Source organism: Erpetoichthys calabaricus, chromosome 5 (assembly GCF_900747795.2).
Source record: "Erpetoichthys calabaricus chromosome 5, fErpCal1.3, whole genome shotgun sequence".
NCBI classification, from domain to species: domain Eukaryota; kingdom Metazoa; phylum Chordata; class Cladistia; order Polypteriformes; family Polypteridae; genus Erpetoichthys; species Erpetoichthys calabaricus.
The window spans coordinates 31,788,539-31,814,589 of record NC_041398.2 but is presented as its reverse complement, the minus strand read 5'-3'; the positions used below and the strand labels follow the sequence as shown (position 1 = coordinate 31,814,589).

At 38.0% G+C, this 26,051-nt stretch overlaps 1 protein-coding gene across 1 annotated transcript in view; it reads right to left on the bottom strand.

The window, feature by feature from the left end:
- Nucleotides 1-16,782, bottom strand: part of rpia (ribose 5-phosphate isomerase A (ribose 5-phosphate epimerase)) — a 36,754-nt gene extending 19,972 nt beyond the window's left edge. The window contains exons 1-4 of the mRNA XM_028792703.2: nucleotides 16,575-16,782; nucleotides 15,140-15,200; nucleotides 14,569-14,624; nucleotides 13,618-13,677 (exon numbers count right to left, since the gene is read on the bottom strand). Of these exons, the coding sequence (XP_028648536.1) occupies nucleotides 13,618-13,677; nucleotides 14,569-14,624; nucleotides 15,140-15,200; nucleotides 16,575-16,739 (342 nt within the window). The 5' untranslated portion in view covers nucleotides 16,740-16,782. The remainder of the gene's footprint in view (nucleotides 1-13,617; nucleotides 13,678-14,568; nucleotides 14,625-15,139; nucleotides 15,201-16,574) is intronic.
- Between the last annotated feature and the right edge of the window lie 9,269 nt (nucleotides 16,783-26,051).

Sequence of the window (26,051 nt, the reverse complement as noted above, 5' to 3'; positions counted from 1 at the left end):
GAATAAAGTCTGCCAAATACTGTACATTACTGACATTATTCATAAGCTTCATGTACATTTTCTCAAGTTTTGTGTCATTTATGCACATTTTATTTACAGTAACTTTTTTATTTTAGTTTTCAGCATGTATAGAACTTTTTTTTTTCTTTTGTTGTGCATGAGTTTACATACTGTTGCATCTGGTGCACTGCATTTGAAAAGAATTAAAATCTGAAACCTGGTCTTGCACATGGTGTATCTGTACACTTTCATTACTGTATGTTGACTACTACCAATGGAAGCCTTGGCAAGATTGAAATATACGTTTCCTGTTTGTATCATGTTTTTAGAACAGTGTTCTGAACTGATCCTTATTGTGTCTTTTGGAAATTGTGTGTGTCATCTGAGTAAAATGTTTGCTTTAAAGGGACAGAATGATTTTGAGTTGACTGATTGCTTTGTGGGCTGGAAATCTAGGATTTGCACAGATGAGTGACATGTTATGATATTGTATTTACATTTTTGAGGGAATGAGGGCACTTTCAGTGAAATGTACAGGTATTTAAGTAATTGGGGAAAAACTAATATCAGATCTGCATTTTATGATTATATGTAGTATGAGACAGTGTTTAATTTTACTTTTCACTTAAATTTCAATAGATAACTAGGAAAAGTGTTTTTTCCACACCTCATCACATCTTTCCTTCAAATGACTGAATGTAATATAGCAACATGAAAAAACTCAGAACAGCAATGTAGAAAAAAAACAGTATAAAAAGAGTGATCATTGAAGTATTATTTTTTTGTGATGCAAAAAAATATGTTAGAGGTTCACTAAGGCAGACGATGAGCCATGTATTATAAGTTTGTTTACTTAAAGCAAATCAATATTCTCCAAAGTCCTAGCTAGAAGGATGGAGAAAATGCTGCCTTTGGTAAAATATCACAAGATCAAACTGGATTTATTAAAGGCTGGCACTTAGCTTACAATCTTCGACGCCTGTTTAATGTAATATATTCACCTGCAAAGTCAAACACACCAGAGATATTATTATCATTGGATGCAGAAAAAGCATTTGATATGATTGAATGGAACTACCTTTTCACTACATTAGAGAAATCTGGGTTTAGCCCGAACATTTCTGCATAAATCAAACTACTGTATACCAATCCAGAAGCTGCAGTTTGTATTAAAACCATTAATTCAGACTACTTTAAACTAGAATGTGGTACCAGACAAGGATGTCCCTTGTCACTACTGCTATTTGCAATCTCCATTGAACCACTGGCAGTTCACTGTCGAAATGCTTATCAGATAAAGGGGATTATCAGAGAAAGACTTGAACAGAAAATTTCTCTATATGCAGATGATATGGTACTGTCTAAATCAGACCCACAAAATACTGTGCCTGCAGTCTTAACAGCACTTACAGAATTTCAAAAGATCTCTGGTTTCAGAATTAATTTGACTAGAAGTGTGCTCTTTCCAGTGAATTCTCAAGCATACAATATTAGTTTGGACACCTTCCCTTTTATTATTGCAGATCAGTTTAAATACCTAGGGGTAAATATACTGGAACAAATATTGCTCAGTTTCGAGGACTCGGACAGCTTTTCTGCAATATATAAAATCATTTTACATTCCCTCCCTCTCAAAGATCCAAGAGGACAATGGGAAAAGGATCTCTCCCTCAACATATCAGAAAAGGAGTGGAAGGGAGCAATGCAGAGAATTCACTCGAGCTCCATATGCGCAAAGCTTACAATTATTCAACTCAAAATTATATATCGAGCACATCTGTCTCGCTTAAAACTGTCCAAAATGTTTCCAGGGCAAGATCCAACCTGCGAACGCTGCAATCAAGTTCCTGCCTAGCTGGGTCACATGTTTTGGGCCTTCACCAAATTAACATCATTCTGGACAAAAATGTTTAAGTGCCTTTCAGACAGCCTTGATGTCACAATCCCTCCTAACCCATTAACAGGTGTGTTCGGTGTTCTTCCAGATGGGCTTAAAGTGGAGAAGGACAAACTGTGATTTCCTTCACTACACTATTGGCACGCAGACTTACTTTGCTAAACTGGAAAAATCCTAACTCTCCTCTTTTAAGTCAGTGGGTAACTGATGTTGTATACTATTTGAAATTGGAAAAAATAAAATTCAGTTAGAGAGTCAGTGCAGAACGTTTTCAAAACCTGGCAGGATCTAATCAATAATATTTTAGAATAGGCTTTTAAAGTACTAAGGAAGTAGATTCTCTTCCCATTTCTTTTTCTTCTCCATTTATCTTTATCTGCCTATTAAACTCATCTATTTATTTTTATTAGCTTTATGTTTTACTCTGTTGGCCATGCTCTCTTTCTTAGGGGTGGGGGTTGATTTGTTTTCAATCCTATTTTTTGTAAAAATTGATCTATTTGTATGGAATGATGACAATAAAATCAATTAAAAAAAAAAAGCAAATCAATCAATATAACTTTTTTTTTTTTTTCACACTAACATTAAATTTCAAAAATTGTATTGTATGTCAACTGAGAGAACATTGGTGGCACATATCTATGAATTCTATAAACTGTTAACTAGGCTTAGTTTCAAAGACAAATCTGAAAACTAATTAAATTACACTTGGGAAGAGTACAAGCTGACATTACCAAAAGGTCCAACAAACATTTGATATGTGAATTCCTAGAAATTTGATTCTGTTCATCTGGACAAAGTTTTTAAGTGGGAGAAATATTTCGAGACTTATCCAAGTCTCTTCCTCAGTCTCAATTGACTGCAGGTTTCCCCAACCTTATAAACAGTACCTTTGCTTAATCACAGAGACTAGCACCATTGACAAAGGGCCAGTTGATTAGTGATATGCAAATTGTCCACTTATTAGTAGACGTGTGAACCATTCATAGTGGGTTGAGGAATGGCTGCAATCACAGCATTGTAAGATGGCGACAGATGTACCCTTAGGCCCCCTCCTCTGTTCAGAGATGGTCGTTCCTTTTTCACGTAAATGGCCTCCTTGATTCCTCTCTCAAACCAGCGCTCCTCCCTGTCCAGGATGTGCACCTCTTCATCTTTAAAGGAGTGACCACTATCCTGTAGATGTAAATAGACTGCGGAGTCCTGGCCTGACGAGGAAGCTCTTCTGTGTTGTGACATGCGCTTAGCCAGTGGCTGCTTGGTTTCCCCGATGTACAATTCACGGCACTCCTCCTGGCACTTAACTGCATAAACTATGTTACTCTGTTTGTGCCGTGGGACCCGATTCTTGGGATGGACCAATCTTTGGCGTAGCGTGTTTTGGGGTTTGAAAGCCACCGAGACCTGGTGTTTCGAGAAAATGCGCCTCAGCTGTTCCGATACTCCTGACACATACAGGATCACTAAGGGTTTTCGCTTAGGCAGTGGATGTCCTTCCTCTCTCATGAATCGCTTGGAGCGTTCTTTAGGTGTCCTCCCTGCTTTGACAAAGGACCAGCTGGGATATCCACATTTACTCGGGGCCTTTTTGACGTGGTGTTCTTCTGCTTCCCTGGCCTCTGAGTCTGTGGGAATGGTGTTAGCTCTGTGTTGTAGAGTCCTAATGACACCTAGTTTGTGCTCTAGTGGATGGTGAGAGTCAAACCTTAGATACTGGTCCGTATGTGTGGGTTTACGGTACACATCCACTTTCAAATGTCCCCCGTTGACGATGGAAATTTCACAGTCTAAGAAGGCTAGCTTGTTATTTTTCATATCCTCTCTGGTGAACTTGATGTGTTTGTCCACCCCGTTGATGTGGTCTGTGAACTGTGGTACCTCCCGAGATCTGATTTTCACCCAGGTGTCATCCACATATCTGAACCAATGGCTCGGTGGTGTTCCAGGATAGGATGATAGAGCCCTCTTTTCCACTTCTTCCATATATAGATTGGCTATTATAGGTGAAACAGGGGAACCCATGGCACACCCGTGCTTCTGCCTGTAGTACTGGCTTTTGTATATGAAATATGTTGATTGAAGACACAGTTCCAAAAGCAGGCACACTTGGTCTGCGTTGAGAGAGGTTCTTTTACTGAGAGTGGGGTCATTCTGTAATCTCTTACGTACTACCTCCACTGCTTCAGTCACTGGGACACAAGTGAATAGAGATGTAACATCAAATGAGACCAAGGTTTCTTCTGCCTCCATAATGACCTCTCTCACTTTCTCCACGAAATCCAAAGTGTACTGAATGTGGTGTTTTGAGCTGCCTACCACCGGGTTAAGAACAGCGGCCACGAACTTTGAGATGTTATACGTGACTGAATTGATCATGCAGACAATGGGTCTTAAAGGAGCACCCTGTTTGTGTATTTTTGGTAGACCATACAGACTTGGTGTAGATTCCCCTGGGTATAACCTGTGGTATGTGGTCCGGTCAATAGCATTGTCCTGAACTAACTGCTTAAGACAATCTATCACCTTTTTCTTGTAACCACCACCTGGATCTCGCTTTAAGGGCTCATAAGTATTTTTGTCACTGAGCAGAGATAAAATTTTCTCATGGTAGTCTGTCTGGTTAAGCACAACTGTGCATCTCCCCTTGTCCGCTGGAAGGATGATGATGTTGTTGTCCTTGCTGAGTGCCGTGAGGGCCTTCCTCTCCTCAATGCTGATATTGGATGCAGGGGGTTTTGCATCGCTGAGACATGCCGAAACTTTTATCCGCAGTTGTTCTGCTTCCAAATCAGCAATGTTGTTGTTTCTGATAGCAGATTCTGTGGCTGTAATCAGTTCCACTAGCGGGATTTGTTTCGGTGTGACCACAAAATTTAACCCTTTAGAAAGGACGTTTTTCTCTGCTTGGGTGAGTTGTTTGTCAGACAAGTTCTTCACCCATTTGTCCACATCTTTAGTTTCTGTCTGGCATCCTTCTCTATGCTGGTTGTGGAGGACACTCCCCATAGTGTGCTGGTGTTTGTGGTGCACAGCAAGTAGATCAAACTTCCTCTTTTGCCTGGTTTTAGACTTTTCATGCTGTGCTAGACGAGCCTTCTCGGTGAACTCAAGCACCTGCTGAAGTGTTTTCTCATCTAGAAGTGAAGAAAGTCTTCGGTGGATCTGCTCCTCTTTGGATTTTAAAACATCAATAGTGAAGTTAGTTTGTCTCACCCGTTCATTTAGCAGCTGACTCTGTGCCTTCTGGAGGATTTTGTTAGCTCGCAGGCCTTTTACTGACGATTTCATCTGTAGACTTTTAGGAGTGATCCCGCTCTGTCTACATCTGAGGCTGAATCTCAGCTGGTTCCTGTAGTCTGCCATCTTGCGTGCTGTTTGCTCATACTCACGTACAAGCTTTAGGCCGTCCTTGCCAAAGTGGCTCTCGATGTCTCGATGCATGCTCAATAATCCAGGTAAGGAAATCCTAGAAATTTGATTCTGTTCATCTGGACAAAGTTTTTAAGTGGGAGAAATATTTCGAGACTTATCCAAGTCTCTTCCTCAGTCTCAATTGACTGCAGGTTTCCCCAACCTTATAAACAGTACCTTTGCTTAATCACAGAGACTAGCACCATTGACAAAGGGCCAGTTGATCAGTGATATGCAAATTGTCCACTGATTAGTAGACGTGTGAACCATTCATAGAGGGTTGAGGAATGGCTAGGATTTCTAGGATTTCCTTACCTGGATTATTGAGCATGCATCGAGATATGTGAATTCACATAATTCTCAAAAGCAAAAGGCTACAAGGTTATTTCAGTTAAATAATCTAGAAAACCAGGTTAGAAGGCTAGTGGATGGTTATAACTTAAGTCTATTTTGTGGAGAGCAACTGGTATACCCGAGTACTTTGATACTCTTTCAATTTAATATTGCAATTCCACCAAATTCATGGGTGAGGACAAAGTAAATTAAAATACTCACAAGCATGGCATGTAAAAGTCATTCTCTTAGCAGTATATGATTAAGGAATATTAAACAATTCAATGTCTATAAAATTTTGATATTTTGTTGCCATACCTTTTACACTACTAGCTCACTGCTATATTACCAATCTATTCTCAGAAACTATCAATTCCAAAATTCATGGAGGCATTTCCCAAAAAGGTAAGAATTTGTGGATAGGATAATTGGCACATTCATGTTCAAGGTCTTTGCCATTTAACTTCAAGACAGCATAAACAATGTAAAACCAAATTTTAATACAACTCAGTATAAAGTAAAGGTATACCCTGTGGTCTTTAGATTTTTAAATTATTTCCGGCATGTGTTTATTTTCCATATTAACAATTTTTTACAAAGTTTTCAGTCTTACGTGCAGGATTGCTATTAATTTATATGCCATACACAATTAACTACTCTTAAAATCAGGTTGGTTTCATATATAGTGATCCCCCGCTATATCGTGGTTCAGCTATAACACCCCCGCTACATCGCAGACTTATTAATACTATTATTATTACTCGCTTCTCTCGCCCACCCCCAGGTTTGGTTTACTGGATAAACAATTTAAAGAGATTGTTATTTTCATGGGAATTGTTACATATACATTATTTTCATTTTTACTTTAAAACTTTTGTAAAAACAATATTTGTCCTTTATTTCCTGCCCCAGGCATGGTTAAATCTCTTTCTTGCGCCACTTATAACTCTGCTTGCATTGTGAAGGGGAGGTCTGAACGCACGCTAAAGATATGCAATCAGTTCAGCTGCTGTCTTGATGATGCCGCTGGCCAGCTGTGTGTTGTGCTTGTTGTACTTTGCGTCAATCACTTAAAAGCCTGTACAGCAGCTGTCCTTTTGCCACTTCGAGTCTCTGCCGCTCGCTTTGTGAAGGGTGGTGGCTGAACACATGCTAACCAGAAGTGGACTTTGTGCTGCTTCTGCCAAAATGCTTGTTCTGTTTGTCGCTCTGTGCGTTCTAAGGGGGGGGTTTGTTCTTAGGTCTGAACACACGCTAAGGAGAGGTGCTCGGATCATCTGCTGGGTTTCTGCAGCTGCTCCTGGCAAGCTGCGCGTTCCGATTGTCGTTGTTTTAAGAGATGGTAGCACATGAAGTTTATCTGCCAAAAGCATTCCAACAACTGCTAAGGTTAGATGTCAGTGAACTTGTTTTAAATTGTTTGTAAGCAAGGCGTGTCGTCAAAAGTGTCTGTCCGAGATGATCTGGTCTCGATTGCTTTGCTCAAACCCCCCCACTCCCCGGAGGCACGCTACGCTCCTGCCACTTTGCGTTGTGAAGGGGGGGAGCTGAATGCACGCTAAGGAGAAGTGGACTTTGTGCTGCTTCTGCCAAGATGCTTGTTCTGCTTGTCGCTCTGCCCGTCAATCACTTAAAAGCCTGTACAGCAGCTGTTCTCACTGTTCTGTTTCACTGCCTTGTCTTGCGTGACGTTAAAATGTTTTATAATAGAGCAGGGGTCGGAGAGCCGCATACGGCTCTTCAGCCTCCTTTTAGTGGCTCCCTTTGGCATTGACAAAAAAAAACATGAAAATGAATAACGGCAATTTCTTAATTTAATTTTTTATATATAGGTTTATTTACTACTACTGTCATACACTTTAACATCTAATTATTACTTTTATTTATTTATTTACAATTTGTCAACTAAAATATGCGTCACATCTATGTCTATAGCCCTCGCCTTTACCTGCAGGCGGCTTCTGGAGTGTGCGACCCCTGCACTAACCATGAATAAATCCCAAAAAAGAAAAATCTTAGAAGAAAATAGAGAGTTTAATTCTGCGTGGACAGAAGCATTTGCCTTTACCGCCAACGACGCTGGCTTACCGGTGTGCTTAATATGTGGTGATAAATTATCAAACAACAAAAAATGTAACGTTGAAAGACATTTTCGAAACAAGCACTCAGCATTCACTGAAAAATACCCAAGTGAAGATGAGTGAAAGAGAGCAATTTCAGAACTGCAACGGAAAGCTCAACAGAGCAAACATACTTTCAAAAAGTAGATCACTTTTCCACAGTCAACTACAGCTGATAGTTTTGTGGCAGCTCAAAAGATCGTAAGGAGGGCTAAGCCGTTCACAGACGGAGAATACATGAAAGAATCGTTTATAAAAATATCAGAGCATCTATTCTCCAACTTTAAAAACAAATGGGAAATTGTTCAGAAAATTAGAGAAATGCCTCTCTCTGCAAAGACTGTCAAGGACAGGTCCATTAAAATGGCAACAAACATCACCAGTAAGCAAATTGATGACATCAATTCAGCTCAAGCATTTTCAATTGCCTGTGATGAGTCAAGTGATGTAAATGATATTGAGCAAGACAGCACTGTTATGCAGATATGTGAACTTTGATGGGCCACAAGAAGAACTGATTGAACTCATACCGCTAAAGGGCCAAACGCGTGGACAGGACATTTGTGAGGATGTTGTGAGTTGTCTAAAAGCCAAAGGAATAAACACCACTCACCTGGTGTCAGTGTCTACTGATGGGGCACCCAGCATGAGAGGAGTACAGAAGGGCTTTGTGAATTTACTTCAAAAGTTACTGGATCGAGAGCTGATGACGTTTCACTGCAACCTCCACCAAGAAGCACTGTGTGCTCAAACATTCCCCCCTGAATGTGTGGAAGTGATGAACCTCGTTATCAAGATAGTGAACAAAATAATTGCAAACGGGTTAAACCATTGACAGTTCTGTTCACTGTTAGAAGAAGTCGACAGCGCATATTCGGATCTCCTGCTGCACAACAGAGTCCAGTGGCTGTCCAGGGAAGAGCTGCTGAAATGCTTAGCTACCTGTCTGGAGCATGTGAGAGCCTCCTTGGAAAGCAAAGGCCTCAGCTATCCTGAACTGGGAGACCTCGACTGGCTGGTAAAGTTGCACTTCATGGTGGATATGACAAGTCACTTAAACACACTGAATAAAAATCTCCAAGAAAAGGGAAGCACGGCCCTGCAGATGCTGGAGGATGTTTTGGCGTTTGCGTGCAAGATGACAGTGTTTGCCAGAGATGTACAGAAAGGTACGCTCTCTCACTTCCCCTCCCTGAAAGAGTTCAAAGAAGCGAACAATCACATATATTGTGATTATTTCCACCGTACAATTATTGCAACGCAAGCTGCATTTAGAGAAAGATTCAGTGAGTTCAGAAAGGAAAAAAAAAACTCTCTCCTTCCCTGTCACACCCCTGGACATCGACCCATCCCTGCTGAACACATCCGCATTCAAAGGAGTAAGTAAGCCCAATCTAGAAATTGAACTGGCCGACATAGCGGATAAAGATTTATGGGTGTCCAAGTTCAAATGCCTGACAGCGGATCTTGGAAGAAGTCGCCTGTCAGAAGGCCACTCTCGCTAAAAAGCACAAATGGAGTGATATTGAAAACCTCCCCAAACCCGACAAACTTGTTTTCGACACATGGAGTGCCATTCCCGAAACGTATATGAACATGAAAAAATATGCATTTGGAGTCCTGTCCATCTTTGGCTCAACATACTTATGTGAGCAAGTTTTCTCAAGCATGAACTTCATAAAGTCCAAATATCGCTTCTGCCTCACACATGAGAGCCTGCAGTCCTGTGTGAAGGTCAAAGTCACATCGTACAGCCCTGACATAGAAATGATCTGCAGCGAACTTCAGAAACAGAAGTCACATTAATCAGGTGAGAACAATAGCATTTAAAAGGCTATTATTTTTCAGAAAAAAAAAAAAAAAAACACATTCATTTCAGACCCGGAGCTGATGTAGGTTGTTTTGTATATTCAGGTGCTTCAGTTGATTGCTGGCTGAGAAGGAAACCTGAAGAGGATGAGAGCTACAGCTAAATGTTTTATTTATATTAAAGTAGGCTAGTTTTTATTTTAATTTTACACAGGTATAGGAAGGACTCAAATAGGCCTGCATAGTTCAGTTTAATTTATTTCAAAGTAGGCCTACACATGCACACTGCACTTCTGTTTGTTGTATTCCGTGGTTGTAACATGTAAAATCTAAAAAAAGATTAAAACTTTTAAAAGTTTATAAGCTGTGTTATGTTTTGCGGCTCTAGACTATTTTTCTTTGGAGGAAGAGGGGGCAAAATGGCTCTTTTGATAGTGAAGGTTGCAGACCCCTGTAATAGAGAGATGTTACTCATATCCTTAGCCCGACATCCACATATCACATGTGTTTACAAAGTGTGTGTTAATAAGTTTACATGTGTTTAAAGCGTGTGGGAGGGGTATTTTAAGGCTTAAACTATAAAAAACAAAAACAAAAAAAAAAACAAACACATTTATATGGTCTTTCTATATTGCAGATTTTCACCTATCGCTGATGGGTCTGGAACGTAACTTCTGCGATAGGTGGGGGATCACTATACTCTTATTTTTGCCTGTCTTTTTCATGAAATGGCAAGTAAAAAAATTACCACAATAAATTAAATATGGAAAGAAAACATTTTTTCAACATTTTAAGAATACACATTTTGTAGAATTAAGTATTGTATAGTACATATTAGTTACCTCTCCAACCCCAGACCCCAATGGTAGATTTCATTTTGCCGCTAATATTTGAGGGTACTCCTATCACTAAAAATGCGGTCACATCAGAACTGTCCAGACAGAAACATTCATGACAAATGTAAAAAGGTCAGAAGATTTCCTTCAATGATACACTGTAATGCACAGGTAACATGCTATATCTTGAGATGGCTGAACCAGGCCTTCCTTACTAGTAGTTACGGCTGCAGATATCAAAAAGTTTTGGTCCCATAGTCAGAGTTGTAATCAAACAGGCTTGATGGACTAAATGGTCTCCTCTCGTTTGTCAAATTCCTTATGTTCATATGTTCTATGTATTGAAGGAAATTGGAGCTTATGACATAAGGAAATTATATTTGTATCAACAATAAACTGCTGTTTGCGACACAAGCATACGCATTCCTGGCAGTTGACAGGTTATTACGTGACCTCACGGGTGACGTGCATGCAGCCATTTGGAGGCAAAACAATACTATTGGGTGGAGATTTCCGACAAATTCTCCCCGTCATTATGCGCAGCTCCCAAGCACTTACTGTCGCCAGTTGCATTAACAAGCAACCTTTGTGGCGTCACATACATGTTCTTACACTGACGACAAATATAAGAGCTCTTCCTGAAGAACAACATTTCGCAACATGGCTCCTCGATGTTGGCGACAGGGCAAACGGAACACCTGTGACATTGCCTTCACATTGTCTTCCTTTTATTTCTGATCCCATTCAACAACTATATGGTGACATCGACTTCTCAACTGTCACTCTGGAACAACTCAGCACGCGAGCTATAATCGTCTCTGCTACAGTCCACATGCACCTCTGAGCCACATTGACTTTTCATTGTTCTTTTCTGTTCCGGCTGCTTTTCTATATATAATCCACCAAGTCGCCCGACCATGGGATATGCACGCATGCAAGACAGAGCCCCGCCCACCAACTCTAACCCTCCTCCCACGTCATGGGATATGCACGACAGAGCCCCGCCAACTCTAACCCTCCTCCTGCGTCCACCCTCGCTCTCGAGGCATCAGCAGGCAGTGCGCATGGGGTACGCACGACAGAGTGGTGTTCTTAGTCACGGAAGCATAGTCATACAGTCTGCTCAACAATACGCTGACTACATGAATACTTCTGGAGTTTATGGTGGCGAGGCAGAAATTGTGGCAATGTCCCAAATGCTTCCAGCTACTATCACCATTCACTTCCGAGATATCCCTGACTCCATCAGATTCAAATTTGCCTTTTAATTTTGCATGCAGACAATTTCCTGTTAGACTGGCCTTTGCAATGACAATTAATAAGGCACAATGCCAAACTTTCAAAAAGATATGCCTGTATCTGCCAAAACCAGTTTTCAGTCACGGACAATTGTATATTGCTCTCTCCAGAGTTCCATCTTTTCATTCACTCACAGTCGTATCCTCAAACCCACCCCATCTGGACAACTGTGTCTTTCAGGAAATGTTCACCCATTAATAAATAATTATGCGGCGTGCTAGTAAAATATTATTTATTTAACACAAATAAAGAAAGCTACTTAGCCCATGAGGTTTTACAACGAGCACACACTAGTCAAACAAAACTTAACCTCTGAGGTTACATATAAAAGAGAACTGATAGCCATAATCATATTGCTTTCTATGGGTATATAAACTAAAACATTGCAAACAACAGTAAGGCAAGCTAACTGAAATATTAAAGTTACATATAACGTATATCATATAAAATTGGTCTTTTCGACATAAAGCAATAAATCTGAGCCAGATTAATGATCCACGTTCCTATTCTATGTTGTTGTAGAGAAACTGTGCAAGTTAAAACTTAACATCTGTTTAAAATCAATACCAGGTAAAAATGCCTATAATATCCATCCTTCAGTTTTTTTTTTTTTAAACTGGTTGTCCTGAGAAACCAATGCCCATCTCATTAGGCTATTACCATGGAGCATAAAGTAGGAAAAAAAAAAGAATGGGATGATAATTCATCACAGGACAAAAACACACATTCACTCATACAATTGGACAATTTGAATCACCATCTAACCTGTGGTAAGCCAGCTATTCTCTTTGCTTATGCAACAGTATGGCTATTTTCACTTAGTTTTATCATCACTGAAAGCACAATGATCAGAACTATATATAGCATTGCTGTATGATTACAGAGACCCATATGGTAATTGCAATAACTCTTATCTTTCATTATGAATAGAACATTAAATTTATTAAAGTTCATTAATATTGAAGTCTGTTGAAATATCTATAAGGCACTGCTGTACCCTACACTAGTGACATCTGTCAATGTTGAAAGCACACTGCACCAAATGCTATCACTTTCTTTGCACTTTTTGTTTTGCCTTCTTATTATCTAAATATTACCTGAACCAGGTTTTCTTAAACTATGTTGTGTGTTGCCACTGTTGGGTTGTAATTTTGTGTTTAATGGTAACGAGTTGTGGGGTGGGGGGTTGCGAATTGGGTTGCAGTGGGTCGCCGCAGATTGCTTGAGCAATCAACATTGCTCTGATGATTGTCATTGATTAGCCCACCCACAATCACCCATGGTTACCCAAGGGTGATCTCGCTCTGCTCTGACGATTGGCCATGATTCTCCAAGGTGGAAAGCACCCAGAGCACTGACGATCATCCGGGCATTCGACAAGGAATGGATCTTGAAGACAATAAAAAAAGGGCAAGACTGGCTTGTGACAAAAAGACAAAAAAAAGAAAAAAAGTTCAAAAGATCCTTGCTCCAAAAGATGGTGTCTTCTATTAATATATACCAAGGAAAATGCTTTTAGTTCCCCTACATTTACTTCTACTACCTAAGGGACTTGTATCGTGTATTCATATTTAATATTCTTCTTAATTGTAACATTGTTATATGCCTTAATTTATGTTAAAAAAACCTTCAATTTTCAGGTCAACCCACTTTCGAAGACAGCTCACTTATTTTAGAAGGCTATTTTCAAAAATGTTCTTAAAATTGTTTTTTTTTTTTTCTTCTTGATTACCATGACTAGAGCAGTAACACATAGGAACAGTCTGTAATTCTGGCATAATACAACAATCACTTTTAATTTAATTTGTACCTCCCTTAAATTTTAACTAAACTATCACACTCACAACTTAGCCTTACAAGCCAGTGAACATCACTAAATCACTTATAACTAAAATCTAAATGTGTAAGCTACCTCAGGGTGTCGATCAAGGTCAGTCAGAGTAAGGCCATGTTGTAAAATTAGCTGACGAGCCTAAAGAAAAAAAAGACAAAAATCAGAGTAATCAATATCCCAAACTTTTTAAAAGCCAATTCAGTCACATTATCCAATACAGATTAATAGTGAAGTAAGTAAACATATTTCAGGACTACATTCCCCAGACCCCACCCACTGCCTTGCAAATCAATACTTTTCTACCAAGTATTGTGTGCCGAGATGCTAAAAGATTTGGAACAAGTAAATCTCAGCCTGTACATTGACTTAATTATAAGAAAGAGACTGCTGCATGGTGGCTGAAGAGACTAACACAAATGACTAAGATTTTCAACAATATTTAATATAAATTATGTTAAGGCTACAAAAAAATGAAATTTAATGTACTTTTCATCATATTTCCTTCACTTTGTTGAACGATGGCCTTTAGTGTTACAAAAGTTTCCAAAACACTCCAGGCATCTATGGTCTTGTCGCTTACTTTATGCTTTAGCTTTACCTTCACCACTGTTCTAAACTTTAGCAATAAGCATCCAATCCATTTTTAACTTTGAAATTGAGATATAATGTGAAAAGTCACAACTATGTAGTTGGCTTATGCCTTTGCAATGAGAATAGATGGCAGGTAGGCATATTACCAGGAGACAGACTGCTAAGCAGAATATGAGACAGGCTACTACACACACTCTAGTGAATTAGAAACAAAGTATTCAAAACAGCTGTTCAATTCACTTTTACTTTACTAGTATGTATGTACCAACAAGTCTCATAATTATACACCTCTGCCATACACTTTGAGATACCCCAGGTCTAAGCCATTTAAAATAAATATCTCCTTTCAATTTTCCGTGTACAGCACTATTCATAAATGTATATTAAACCGGAAACCCTAGCGAAACATATTTAAAAATGTAAATATTTCAAACAAACCTGGAATGATGTGGGAATGCAAACAATATTCAACTTCTCCTGGTGAACACGTTCAGCTGTGAGAGTCATTTACAAATGTAAGTTAGTATATTTTTCAAATACAAACTCCAGCCATGGACCATGACATATTAAATAATAAAAAAAAAGACAAATACATGTATACTTTTAAGTGTTTACTTATAATTAACAACAAACAATGCAGCAATTAAAAACCTCTCACACAATTCAAAATGGTACATAAATATCTTTAAAGATACAACACTATAAAAAGGAATAAAACAAAAAAGTGTCCAAAATATTAATATGGTTTATCATGATGTGTAAGGGTAATGCTTAGCAACACCTTACAGTAAGGCCTAAGTACTAAAAGTCTCTACCGTACATCGCAAGACTTACTGGTTCACACCTTAAGTTCAGTGAAAATAAATAACCCTCACCAATTACTTACTATACTACTGCTGCAAATAAAGAAACATAAATTACCATTAGGATCTGAAAGTCACTTTAAAAAAACATGCTATTTAATAAATATCTGAGGTATGGTGGAGGGTTTATTGTGAGATCCACTCACCAAGACGTTCCACTGCATAGACGATAGTGGATCCACTGCCAATCCCTACAGCTTGGTTATTCTATGAAAAAGAGAAAGCAAGAGAAACAAAACCATCTCAAAGAAAATGTTATAGAAATCCTGTCATAGCCAACACGATAACTGTCATACTGGAAAACGCATAGCATGCACAATTTCACTTCATTCCCGAATGTTTTGCTAGTCACACTGATAAACACAATGAGAGGGAAAAATCCAGCTTCAGTATCCAGAACTGAGGATTCCCCTCCAGTAGTTTCCAAAGTTCAATGTAGTAATTGCTATCTATTTATGTGTAGGCCAGTTTCGGAAACTCCATTAAAGGTCACGTTCAAAGCATGCTAAACTCACATTTTCAGCCTTCCATTTTAAATCGAATACATCTATATGTCTGTTCCCTTAGTTAAATCTTCAGTCCCAGCTGTACAAATTCTAGTATTATCTCATTTAAGCATATACTTCTCAAAAACAGTCAGTTAGTCTTTACTAGGGCAGACACTTCAAGGTTAAAATCAATGTAAAAAGTGTGTGGTCTGCTATTCTATATTATTATTATAATTTGCTTTGTCAAATGCCTTCTTTGGTTTTCTATGTGAAAGACGGTATATAATATAAAGACATTTAATTAGCAAAATATACAATGACGTTCATCTTTTAATTTATGGGTATCAAATTGAAATTTAAAATGCAGCAATGCTCAAAAACTAAGGAACTAGGAACTGATGGAAGAAACTGCATTGATCTTTATGTTTAATATATACCTTCACATCTCTAAGTAAAGCATCAGAGGTCATCTGCTTATCAGTCCATTTTTGTCAGCACAACTTGTTTGTATTCCAAAAAACTGATAAAGTAGTAATACGGTCAATAGAAATGATGCAACCCTGCATTCTGAAATACCACATTGGTTCAGAAATTTAAAAAAAGATCAAGTAATTTCAGTGAGGAGCGCAGTTTAGATTGTAGGAAATCACACCGACTTAATTTTCATTGAAACTACTGACATATCTAGCCTTATTTTAGCTAAATCTACGCGTTTCCTAGCCAAATGGATACAGAATTCTGCATGCTACTCGCAATTACCAGACCGTTGGCCTCCCTTTTATCTTTTTTATTTTTATAATTGTGGTCGCTTTGTGGTGTTAGCTGAACCCTAACCAACCTAACCCTACTCTGTCTCCGGTACAGAAAGTCTGTTCCCTCGTGATAAAATATTAAATATAAAACAATCATACGAGTGTTGGAAAGTACAAAGCAGTCTCCGTGATTCAAGCCGGATCAAAGCTGTACGACCTGCATGAGTGGTCAGCTCAATTCTTCACGGAATCACCCTTTCTCCTTGATTCGTACGCACCACGGCAGCCCAGCCCCTCCACTTTCTCCTTCTGGTTGGCCCACTCTGCTCTTATTTCCTCACCTGCACGTGGTTATCCACGGCTGAATAACCTGCTTTCTTCTTTGCTTGCTCTTCCATAACTATTCCGACAGTCGTGCCAAGTCTGCGAAGCACGTGTCTCCCCTTTCTAGACACTGCCACAACACTAGTGAGAAGAGGGAGGTATACACCCCCAAGGAGTCTCATTGCCCATCCCTTCACAACGACAAGCCTCTCGAGGCGCCAGAATTACCCGCAAAAAAAAAAATGACGGATTCCAAACAACGGCGCTACACTTCTGGGAAATGTAGTTTTCATAGTGCAATTCGATCCACCACTAGAACAAACCATTTGGAGCCTAGAAACTACATGTCCCAGAATACACCATTGGCGAACTACCTTAAATACACGAAAATGCCAGCCCGTTCTTTTACGGAATTTCTCTTATAAAATTTCTGAAGTGACTTGATACCTAAAACGTGTCACCAGCACCTTCTCACCTTCTGTCAACGAGGACCTGTCACTGAAAACTTCCTACCGGGAGATCTCGTGTAGCCAATCAGCTTTTAAGCCTGCGCAGATTTACCTAAATTCTGTTCCAAAAAAAATGTGCAGATTTAGTTAATTTCAGTTCCTACAGTACCGCTGTCGCTACAGCTGTCATTAATTTGTTTAATCCGTGTTTGATTCCTCTTGCAAACTGAAATGCTACCATCATCAGACTTAATCGTCATCAGTTGTCAATGTTAAAGAACCTTCATTCTTCCTTAAAAAATAATTACAGGAACACGGAGCTATTTTATTGATTGTAGTTTTAGAATGTCTAGTTTCAAGGACTTCTATTAAAATGGCTGTATCTCATAATATTGGTGTTTTTACTTTTTATTTTTCATTAAACATTATATGTATAAACTATTTTACAATGTGTGTGTAATTGTAGGATGCGGATCAATATTTGCTGCGGTGGGTTGGCACCCTGCCCGGGATTGGTTCCTGCCTTGTGCCCTGTGTTGGCTGGGATTGGCTCCAGCAGACCCCCGTGACCCTGTGTTCGGATTCAGCGGGTTGGAAAATGGATGGATGGATGGATGGATCAATATTTGACAACTGGCTTAGCTTGAAAAATTGACATATTTGGTAAGTTTTCAGGCTTTATGCTCCATGCCCTACGGACCTACATGGTTTAATGTAAAACGCCAGTGAAGGTGATATATATATATTTTTTAATTTATAGAATATTTTAATTTATAGAAAGTGCTTAACTTTAGAACATAATTTTGCATGGCAACTGCATTTATACCATGTTTGTGAAGGTATAACTTTGACTTAGAAAGTACAGATCTTATCCTTTGATATACGTTTGCTAAAACACATTAACTCTGACTCTTTCAAAGAAGCCACTGTTTGATCTTTATTAAAGAACCTGGATTAAGATCCACATGCACTCACTATACATAACTGATAAATAAAGGTGTGCCTATTTGAGAATGCTCTACAGTTGAAACAAACACATAGCCAGTTAAGGGTTATTAGTTCTTATTCATGTGGCCCTTCTTTCTGAAGCCATGTGATCCTAAGAATTAGGATGTGTACCATGCAACAATAATAATATGGTTAGCAATATAACAAATGCTCAATATGCGTATAGCCACATGAGATCAAGCCACAATTTCCAATTAATAAATCAACATCATAATCCAATCACAGCATTATGCACTTCTTTTTAATATCCACTAGGTGGTGCAATAAAACCACGGTATAGAATTACTCACCTCTGCTAAAGGAAATGTCACAAAACAGCAAATAACATTCATCCAAGAATCCATTATCAGTTCAGTTACTCCAGGGGCCACACAAACTCTAAAATTTCTCCTTCTTTTCATTCTCTAACTTGCTTTCCCTAATACAATTTAGGACTGCACAGGATCAGAGGTTATACCAACAGCACTGGGCACAAAGCAGAACCTATACAACATTCTATCATACACCCATACTGGTTAATAAATGATTAATTTATGCAACAACTGGTTTGATCCTTCCATAAAAAATGGACTGAAAAAGGTTAAAGTGAGAGTGATTTGTTGTTTTCTTTTTCTCTTATTTTTAAGCAAAACCACTGGGTTGGAGACGGTGGCACTGACCAGAAAGCAGGAGACAGAGCTGGAGGTACCTGGGTTAAAGATGCTAAGATTTTCACTGGGTGTAATGAGGATGGATAGGATTAGGAACAAGTACATTAGAGGGTCACCTTAAGTTGGATGGTTTGGAGACAAGGTCAGAGAGGTGAGATTGTTTTTGTTTAGACATGTGCAGAGGAGAGATGCTGAGTATATTGGGAAAATATCACTCATTTTAAACACAGGAGCGCCGCAGGGCTGTGTGCTTAGCCCCCTCTTGTATTCCTTGTTCACCCACGACTGTGTTGCAAAACACAGCACAAACACCATCATCAAGTTTGCAGATGACACAACCATCATAAATCTTATCACTGACAACGATGAGACGGCCTACAGAGAGGAGGTGCTGGCATTGAGTAATTGGTGCCTGGATAACAACTTGTCTCTTAACGTCAGCAAAACCAAGGAGATGATCGTGGACTATCGGAAACAACAAGGCAGAGAACACCAGGCCATCTACATTAGCGGTGTAGAAGTTGAAAGGGTTAACAGCTTCAAGTTCCTCGGAGTAAACATCACCGAGGATCTCTTGTGGACCCTTCACATAGACACTGTGGTTAAGAAAGCTCGCCAGCGGCTCTACTTCTTGAGGAGGCTGAGGAAGTTTGGCATGAATGCCAACATCACCTCAAACTTTTACAGGAGTGTGGTCAAGTGTCTGCTAATGGGCTGCATTACCGTCTGGTATGGGAGCTGCTGTGCCAGCAGCCGGAAATCACTACAGAGAGTGGTGAAGGCAGCAGAGCACATCACAGGCAAGAGTCTCCCTGCCATTGAAGACATTTACCTCCATCGGTGCTTGCATAAGACAAGCAGCATTACAAAGGACCACAGCCATCCATCACACCAGCTGTTCTCCTTGTTACCATCTGGCAGATGATACAGGAGTCTGGCTGCTTGGAGTACAAGACTTAAGAACAGTTTTTACCACCAGGCCATTCGACTCCTCAACAGCAACACCTGAACACTCACATACACTTACATTACACCTACATTGCATTATATCTACATTGCACTACTCACACACCAACTGTAGCTGCACACACTCTGAATACTGACTGGAACATGCATCTGTACTTTATGGAATATGTATCTGTACTTATAAAACATTATCTGTGCAATAACTGTCATTTGTACTTGCTGCTCATTCAACTCATATTGCTCTATAACTTCTTTTAAAATGTACACATTTTATTTTATATGGCTTGTCTATTTTTAACTTGTATTTTTTTTAATTATTTTTTAGCTTTATTGGATCTAGGCTGAGTGACTTGTTTTTCTCGTCATACACATTTCATTGTATGTTGACCCTGTGTTAACCTATATATGAATAATAAACCTAAACCTAAAAGGATGTTAAGGATAGAGCTGCCAGGCAAGAGAAAAAGAGGAAAGCATAAGAGGAGGTTTATGGATGTGGTGAGAGAGGACATGCAGGTGACGGGTGTAACAGATGAAGATGTAGAGGGCAGAAAGATATGGAAGAAGATGATCCATTGTGGCAACCCCTAACAGGAGCATCTGAAAGAAGAAGAAGAAGCAAAACTACCAAAATAAAACAAAACTGGATAAAGTTGAAGTAGTAAAGATAAAGCAAACAGTTAAAAACTGCCATTAAAATAAATCCCCAGAGAACCTAGTTTTCTTTGAAAGAAAGATTGGACAATAGGTGAGCATATGGCTTGCTCCTAGAAAAAAATGATATTGTAACTAAAATCAAAAATGGCATTATCATTGTGTGATCTGAAAATGTGAGAGCCTCACATGGGAAAAAAATAATAAGTTAATGAGTAAAACAAAACTGAGGAGGCCAAAACTTTAATGTTTTTGATTGAATCTTGTCAATTAAGTGTTACCAATCAACCTCACACACTCATCTGTAAATCTAATATTTATTTCTATGTGTTTGTCCGATATGCAAATTCATACCATTGAACATACAGTACAGTATACAAATTTCGCACAGATTCCCTATCTGTACGGGGACGACCTTAGGATGTCTTGTTCTGAAATTTTACTCCTAGGGGAAGTTTATTTAGTGACCATACCTGAGCTTTATTAGGGAAATGTCCTTAGGAGGCTTTTAAGGGACTTGGCACAGGTTTGTAAATTTGCTCCCAACAGGGGGTGTACTTGGTGAATGTTTGGTTTGGGACCAAACGTTTTCCCCTTGTGGAATTTATTTATGGATTCTGCTTGTACTGTATCGGGCACCCATGCTAGTAAACAGCTATGCAACTATGAAACTCGAAACATATGAATTATTAAACACTAACTGTAAAAACTCTATATAAATTAAGTGTGAATATCTCATAAATTCTAATAGTGTTATTGATTGCAGAATTCACAGAACAGTATCTATTATGTATTCACTATATACTGTAAATCAAACTGTTGCACATACAGTAGTTCTCACTTTAAATATTCTTTATCATGATTCAGAAATCTAACATGTAACAATTTGTTCTGTTTAATTAGATTTTTATTTTTGCCACTTGATCTCCATGAAGTAATAGTGTTATCAAAACACCATTTTGAATTTCTTAGATGCTAAGATGACATTCATCATTAAAGGGCCTGGCTATTCCATAATTTTGTTACACGTACATGCAGGTATGTGATATTACGGTGAACACCTTATTTATGGCTGACCTGCATGTTGTAGTATTTTTTAATATTTATTTATCAAAGAAAAGATCTTTAACGAGAGAAAACTATTATCTGTCATGATTTTACCAGGGCTTCATTCCTGCCTTTAATTCTGTCTAAGGTTATTTACTTTCTTTGTAAAACGTTCTGCAAATGATATTATTTGTATTGATCACTTTCTTTTCTTTTTTGTCTTTTAATTGTGTTGTTTTCATGTTACTCTTACATCTTTACTTTGAGCCCAAGGGGAAGAGGCCTCCTAATTATGCTGAGGTGCCACTAACAGCATTGCCCCTGTGCACTAAATTAAGGTTTTGCAAGCCTCAGGTTAATTGCAGTTTTGAATTTCTACCCATTGCTGTTGGCATCTCATTTCTGGTGCAAAAGTTACATAAAAGCAAGGTTATTATAACTAAGTTTGAATTTTGGCCTTTTGTTAGTATTTGGACGCTTTAATTATGTATTTTTCTGTATTTTATAATTGTAATTATGGCACAGTATTTCTTGAATTTTGGCCTTTTCATAGTGCTTTTTTACCTCATAGTTATTGCGTTTGTTGAGTTTTGCACCTTGTTTTTTCTTGTCATTTTTGCCTTATTTTTCTGTTGTTTGAGTTTAAGCGTCTACTAATTTTTTACAGATTTTGCTTCATTATTTTGTAACTGAAGTAGTTAATTTATTTAGCTTTAAGCGTTCTGTTAATAAACCAATTTAAAGGAATACTAAAGCCAAAATTGTATTTATTTATCTTGTGGTATTTTGTAATGATGGCCAAGGAAAATGTTTAATTGTTTATGGAAAACAGAGACAACAATGTTGCTGACACAACAGACAAATAGCCAAAAATATCAAAGAAAAAAATCTCTGTTTAATTGTGTCATATAATCCATATATCAGATATCCAACTGTATGCTCACAATGCCCCAAACAGATATTTTGGAGAAAATATTTTATATAAACCATTTGTGAACAGCTGGGGATTATGCTGAAACAAAAATAACCTTTCAAATTGATCACCTCCTTAATTCATTGATCCGGAGTTCTGCTCAATAATAGTTCATTCATTGTATACCATGCTGCTTTACGTTATAACAAAATTACATAGTGTAGGCTAAGAGAGGTGAACAATTAGGAAAGAAAAGTAAGTAAAAACGTTACCAGAAGAAAAGTAGGCCTCATATTTGTATGTATGGGGTGCTCCAACAAACAGAAATAATGCAGTGGTTGAAAAACTAGAGATATGGAGTTGTGGCTTAATAACCAAAGAAAGAAGGGAGTTGTGGGTCTTCAGTTCAAAAGCTCCATCTCATTTGAACGCATGCCAGTACCGTTCGTTCACAAGAGGATTTTCTGGGAGTCAGTTTGTCTGGAAGTCATTTTATGCAGACTGACATACAGATACATTATAGATTATTGTCAGGCTGTTTGAAATGTTCATTTACTGCAGTTAATTGTAAACAACACATCAAGGTTGTTAAACAGAATTAAGAAATAGGACAGTATAACTCCAGTTTTTAAATTGATTCACAGGCTTCTAGTTAACTTTCAAACTGATCTTAAATTCCTTTTTTTGACATATTATAAATGGTTACCTTATGCCACTTATTAATGCCTATACTCCAGTGTACACTGTGATCACAAGATTCAGGTCTTCTCACCCTTTACTTCTGCATGGCATACTATTGTTACAGCTGCTGCCCAGACTATTCATTTAATTTTATTTAACAATTGTATCAATCATTTTGATTAGCTGTTACTAACCCTTTCCTGTTCTCCTTCTCTTCTTGACATCCTGAGGTGCCTTGACATAAATATGTATTCACCATCAATGGATACATTATAAAATGTAATTTTTAGCATGTGCTTTAAGAAACTTATTAGTATAAAAAATGTATACATATAGTGTGATTATTTCTGTCTTTGTAAAATAAGGGGTTTCTTTCTTATTTGTGCAAAGTCTGACTTACTGATGCCTACATTTTTTTTGGATTGGTAAAATAATTTGAACAATAAATTAGAGCACCCTGAATTGGCAAAATGTAATCAAGCGGTAGGATTTAAATGTTAATTTCAAAAAGTAAAGTAATCCATCATGATTTGGTCCTTAAAGGCAGCCAGTGATTATTTATGTTATTCTCTGCTCTTCCAGTATTGATAGGAGCATGGCCTTTGAGATTGAGACCCATGCGTATACAACACAATTGGATAAAAGGACGGCTATGAGTGCAAATCCTTATCTGAACTGCGGATACCAACTATCTGCAGTATTCAAAGCTTATTTTCTCATGTGTAGTTTCAGTTTTGACCCTTTTATTCTCTCAACCACAATTTTTTTCTCTCGTTTTGCTTTATATCTTTTTATTTGTTTATTTTTTGTTTTTCATGCACATCTCCCAGTTTTTTCTGAAAAGTTAATCTGCCAGTGCGCTGACAGTACATAACCTTTAGGCATCTTTGACAATACCTGCATTGACTAATGAAGACCAATAAAGTTGTGACTATGCTTTGCAAACTTTCTAAAGCTACAAAATTTGGTTTTATTACATAACCTTTATCCGAGTAATGATTGAACAGTTGCCACTCTTTGTTACAGCTAGAATGTTTTGGAAAAAAGATGTTGCACTTTAGTGAATAATAAAAAAGGAATGGCATTTCAGATTTATATTATTTCAAAGCCAAATGCAGCTTCTGCAGTTTGAACCCACTTTGACTTCAAACCAAAAGATAAAGGACATCCAGAACACTTAAGGCTTTTTGCTAACATTGCCTTTAAAAGGTAATTATTAAATAGAAGCCATTTGCAGAAACACTTAAAACACAATCACTATAACAGTTTTGCTCCATTTATGCCCTTTACTTCCTTTTCATTGGCCTCAACAACCCCCTCTACTTGTCTCAGTGGTTTTAAAATAACTGATTGTACATTTGTTAAGATTACATTTTCTGTGTATTTGTTATTTATTGTTTGTCATTTGCAGAGAAATATTAGTGCAAATTTATATTTTAACAATTTCTTTAAATAAAAATATCATACTGTTTTGTTAAAAAGTAGCATTTTATACTCCTGCATGATCAAAAGTCAAGTCAACAGCTTCTTCCTAGAGACAAACACGCCCACAGAGGTTTCTGCAGGAACACTCTGGGAAACTCTAAAGGCCTTCTTAAGAGGACAGATTATTTCATATCTTTCACACAGAAATAAATTAAAAACCAAGAAAGTGTCAGAGCTTAGAAACGAAATTACTAGAATTGATGAAGAACAAGACAGGCGTCCAAGTGAAGCTCTTCACAGGAAAAGGCAGGCCCTGCATACAGAACTCAACATCTTAACAACTAAAGAAACTGAACAACTTATTTATAAGTCAAGACATCATTACTATGAACACGGAGAAAAAGCTAATAAGCTTTTAGCTCAACAAATTCACAAACAAGAAGTTCGCAATGCAATACCAGTAATCACCAACACGAATGGAGAAGAAATCATTGACTATAAAAATATAATGCACGCATTTAGAGATTATTATAAATCCTTATATTCTACTGAGTTCAAAGAAGACAACACACAATCTAATGCATTTCTGCATACATTACAGACACCACAAATAGATGCTTTAAGTGCTGAGGAACTGGATAAACCTCTGATGCTAACAGAATTACTAGATGCTATAAAGTCACTTCAAAGCAGGAAATCAGCAGGCCCTGATGGTTACCCCGTAGAATTTTATAAGAAATTCTCCACTCAGCTAGCTCCCCTCTTATTGGCAAAGTTTACAGAAGCTAGAGACAACCAAATACTACCTCAAACATTTCGTCAAGCATTAATCACCGTCTTTCCTAAACAAAATAAGGACTTGTTACAATGTGCATCATACAGACCAATTTCACTCCTGAATAATGATGTTAAGATACTCTCAAAAATTCTAGCTAGAAGGATGGAGAAAGTGCTGCCCTCTGTAATATCACAGGATCAAACTGGATTTATTAAAGGCCGACACCTATCTTCCAATCTCTGACGCTTGTTTAATGTTATATATTCACCAGCAAAATCAAACATCCCAGAGATATTACTATCATTAGATGCAGAAAAAGCATTTGATATGATTGAATGGAATTACCTTTTCACTGCATTAGAGAAATTTGGGTTTGGCCCGAATATTTGTGCATGGATCAAACTACTGTATACCAATCCAGAAGCTTCAGTTTGTATTAATAACATTTGCTCAGACTACTTTAAACTAGAACGTGGTACCAGACAAGGATGTCCCTTGTCGCCACTGTTGTTTGCAATCGCCATTGAACCACTGGTGGTTCACTGTCGAAATTCTTATCAGATAAAGGGGATTGTCAGAGAAGGACTGGAACAGAAAATTTCTCTATATGCAGATGATATGGTTTTATATATATCAGACCCAGAAAACACTATCCCTGCAGTTTTAACAGCACTAACAGAATTTCAAAAGATATCTGGTCTTAGAATTAATCTGAATAAAAGTATACTCTTTCCAGTGAATTCACAAGCATATAATATTAGATTGGACACCCTACCATTTATCATAGCAGATCAGTTTAAATACCTAGGGGTAAATATCACAAGTAAACATAAAGCTCTTTATCAACAAAATTTTGCCGTCTGCATGGAAAAAATTAAACAAGACTTGCATAGATGGTCAACCCTTCATCTAACTCTAGCCGG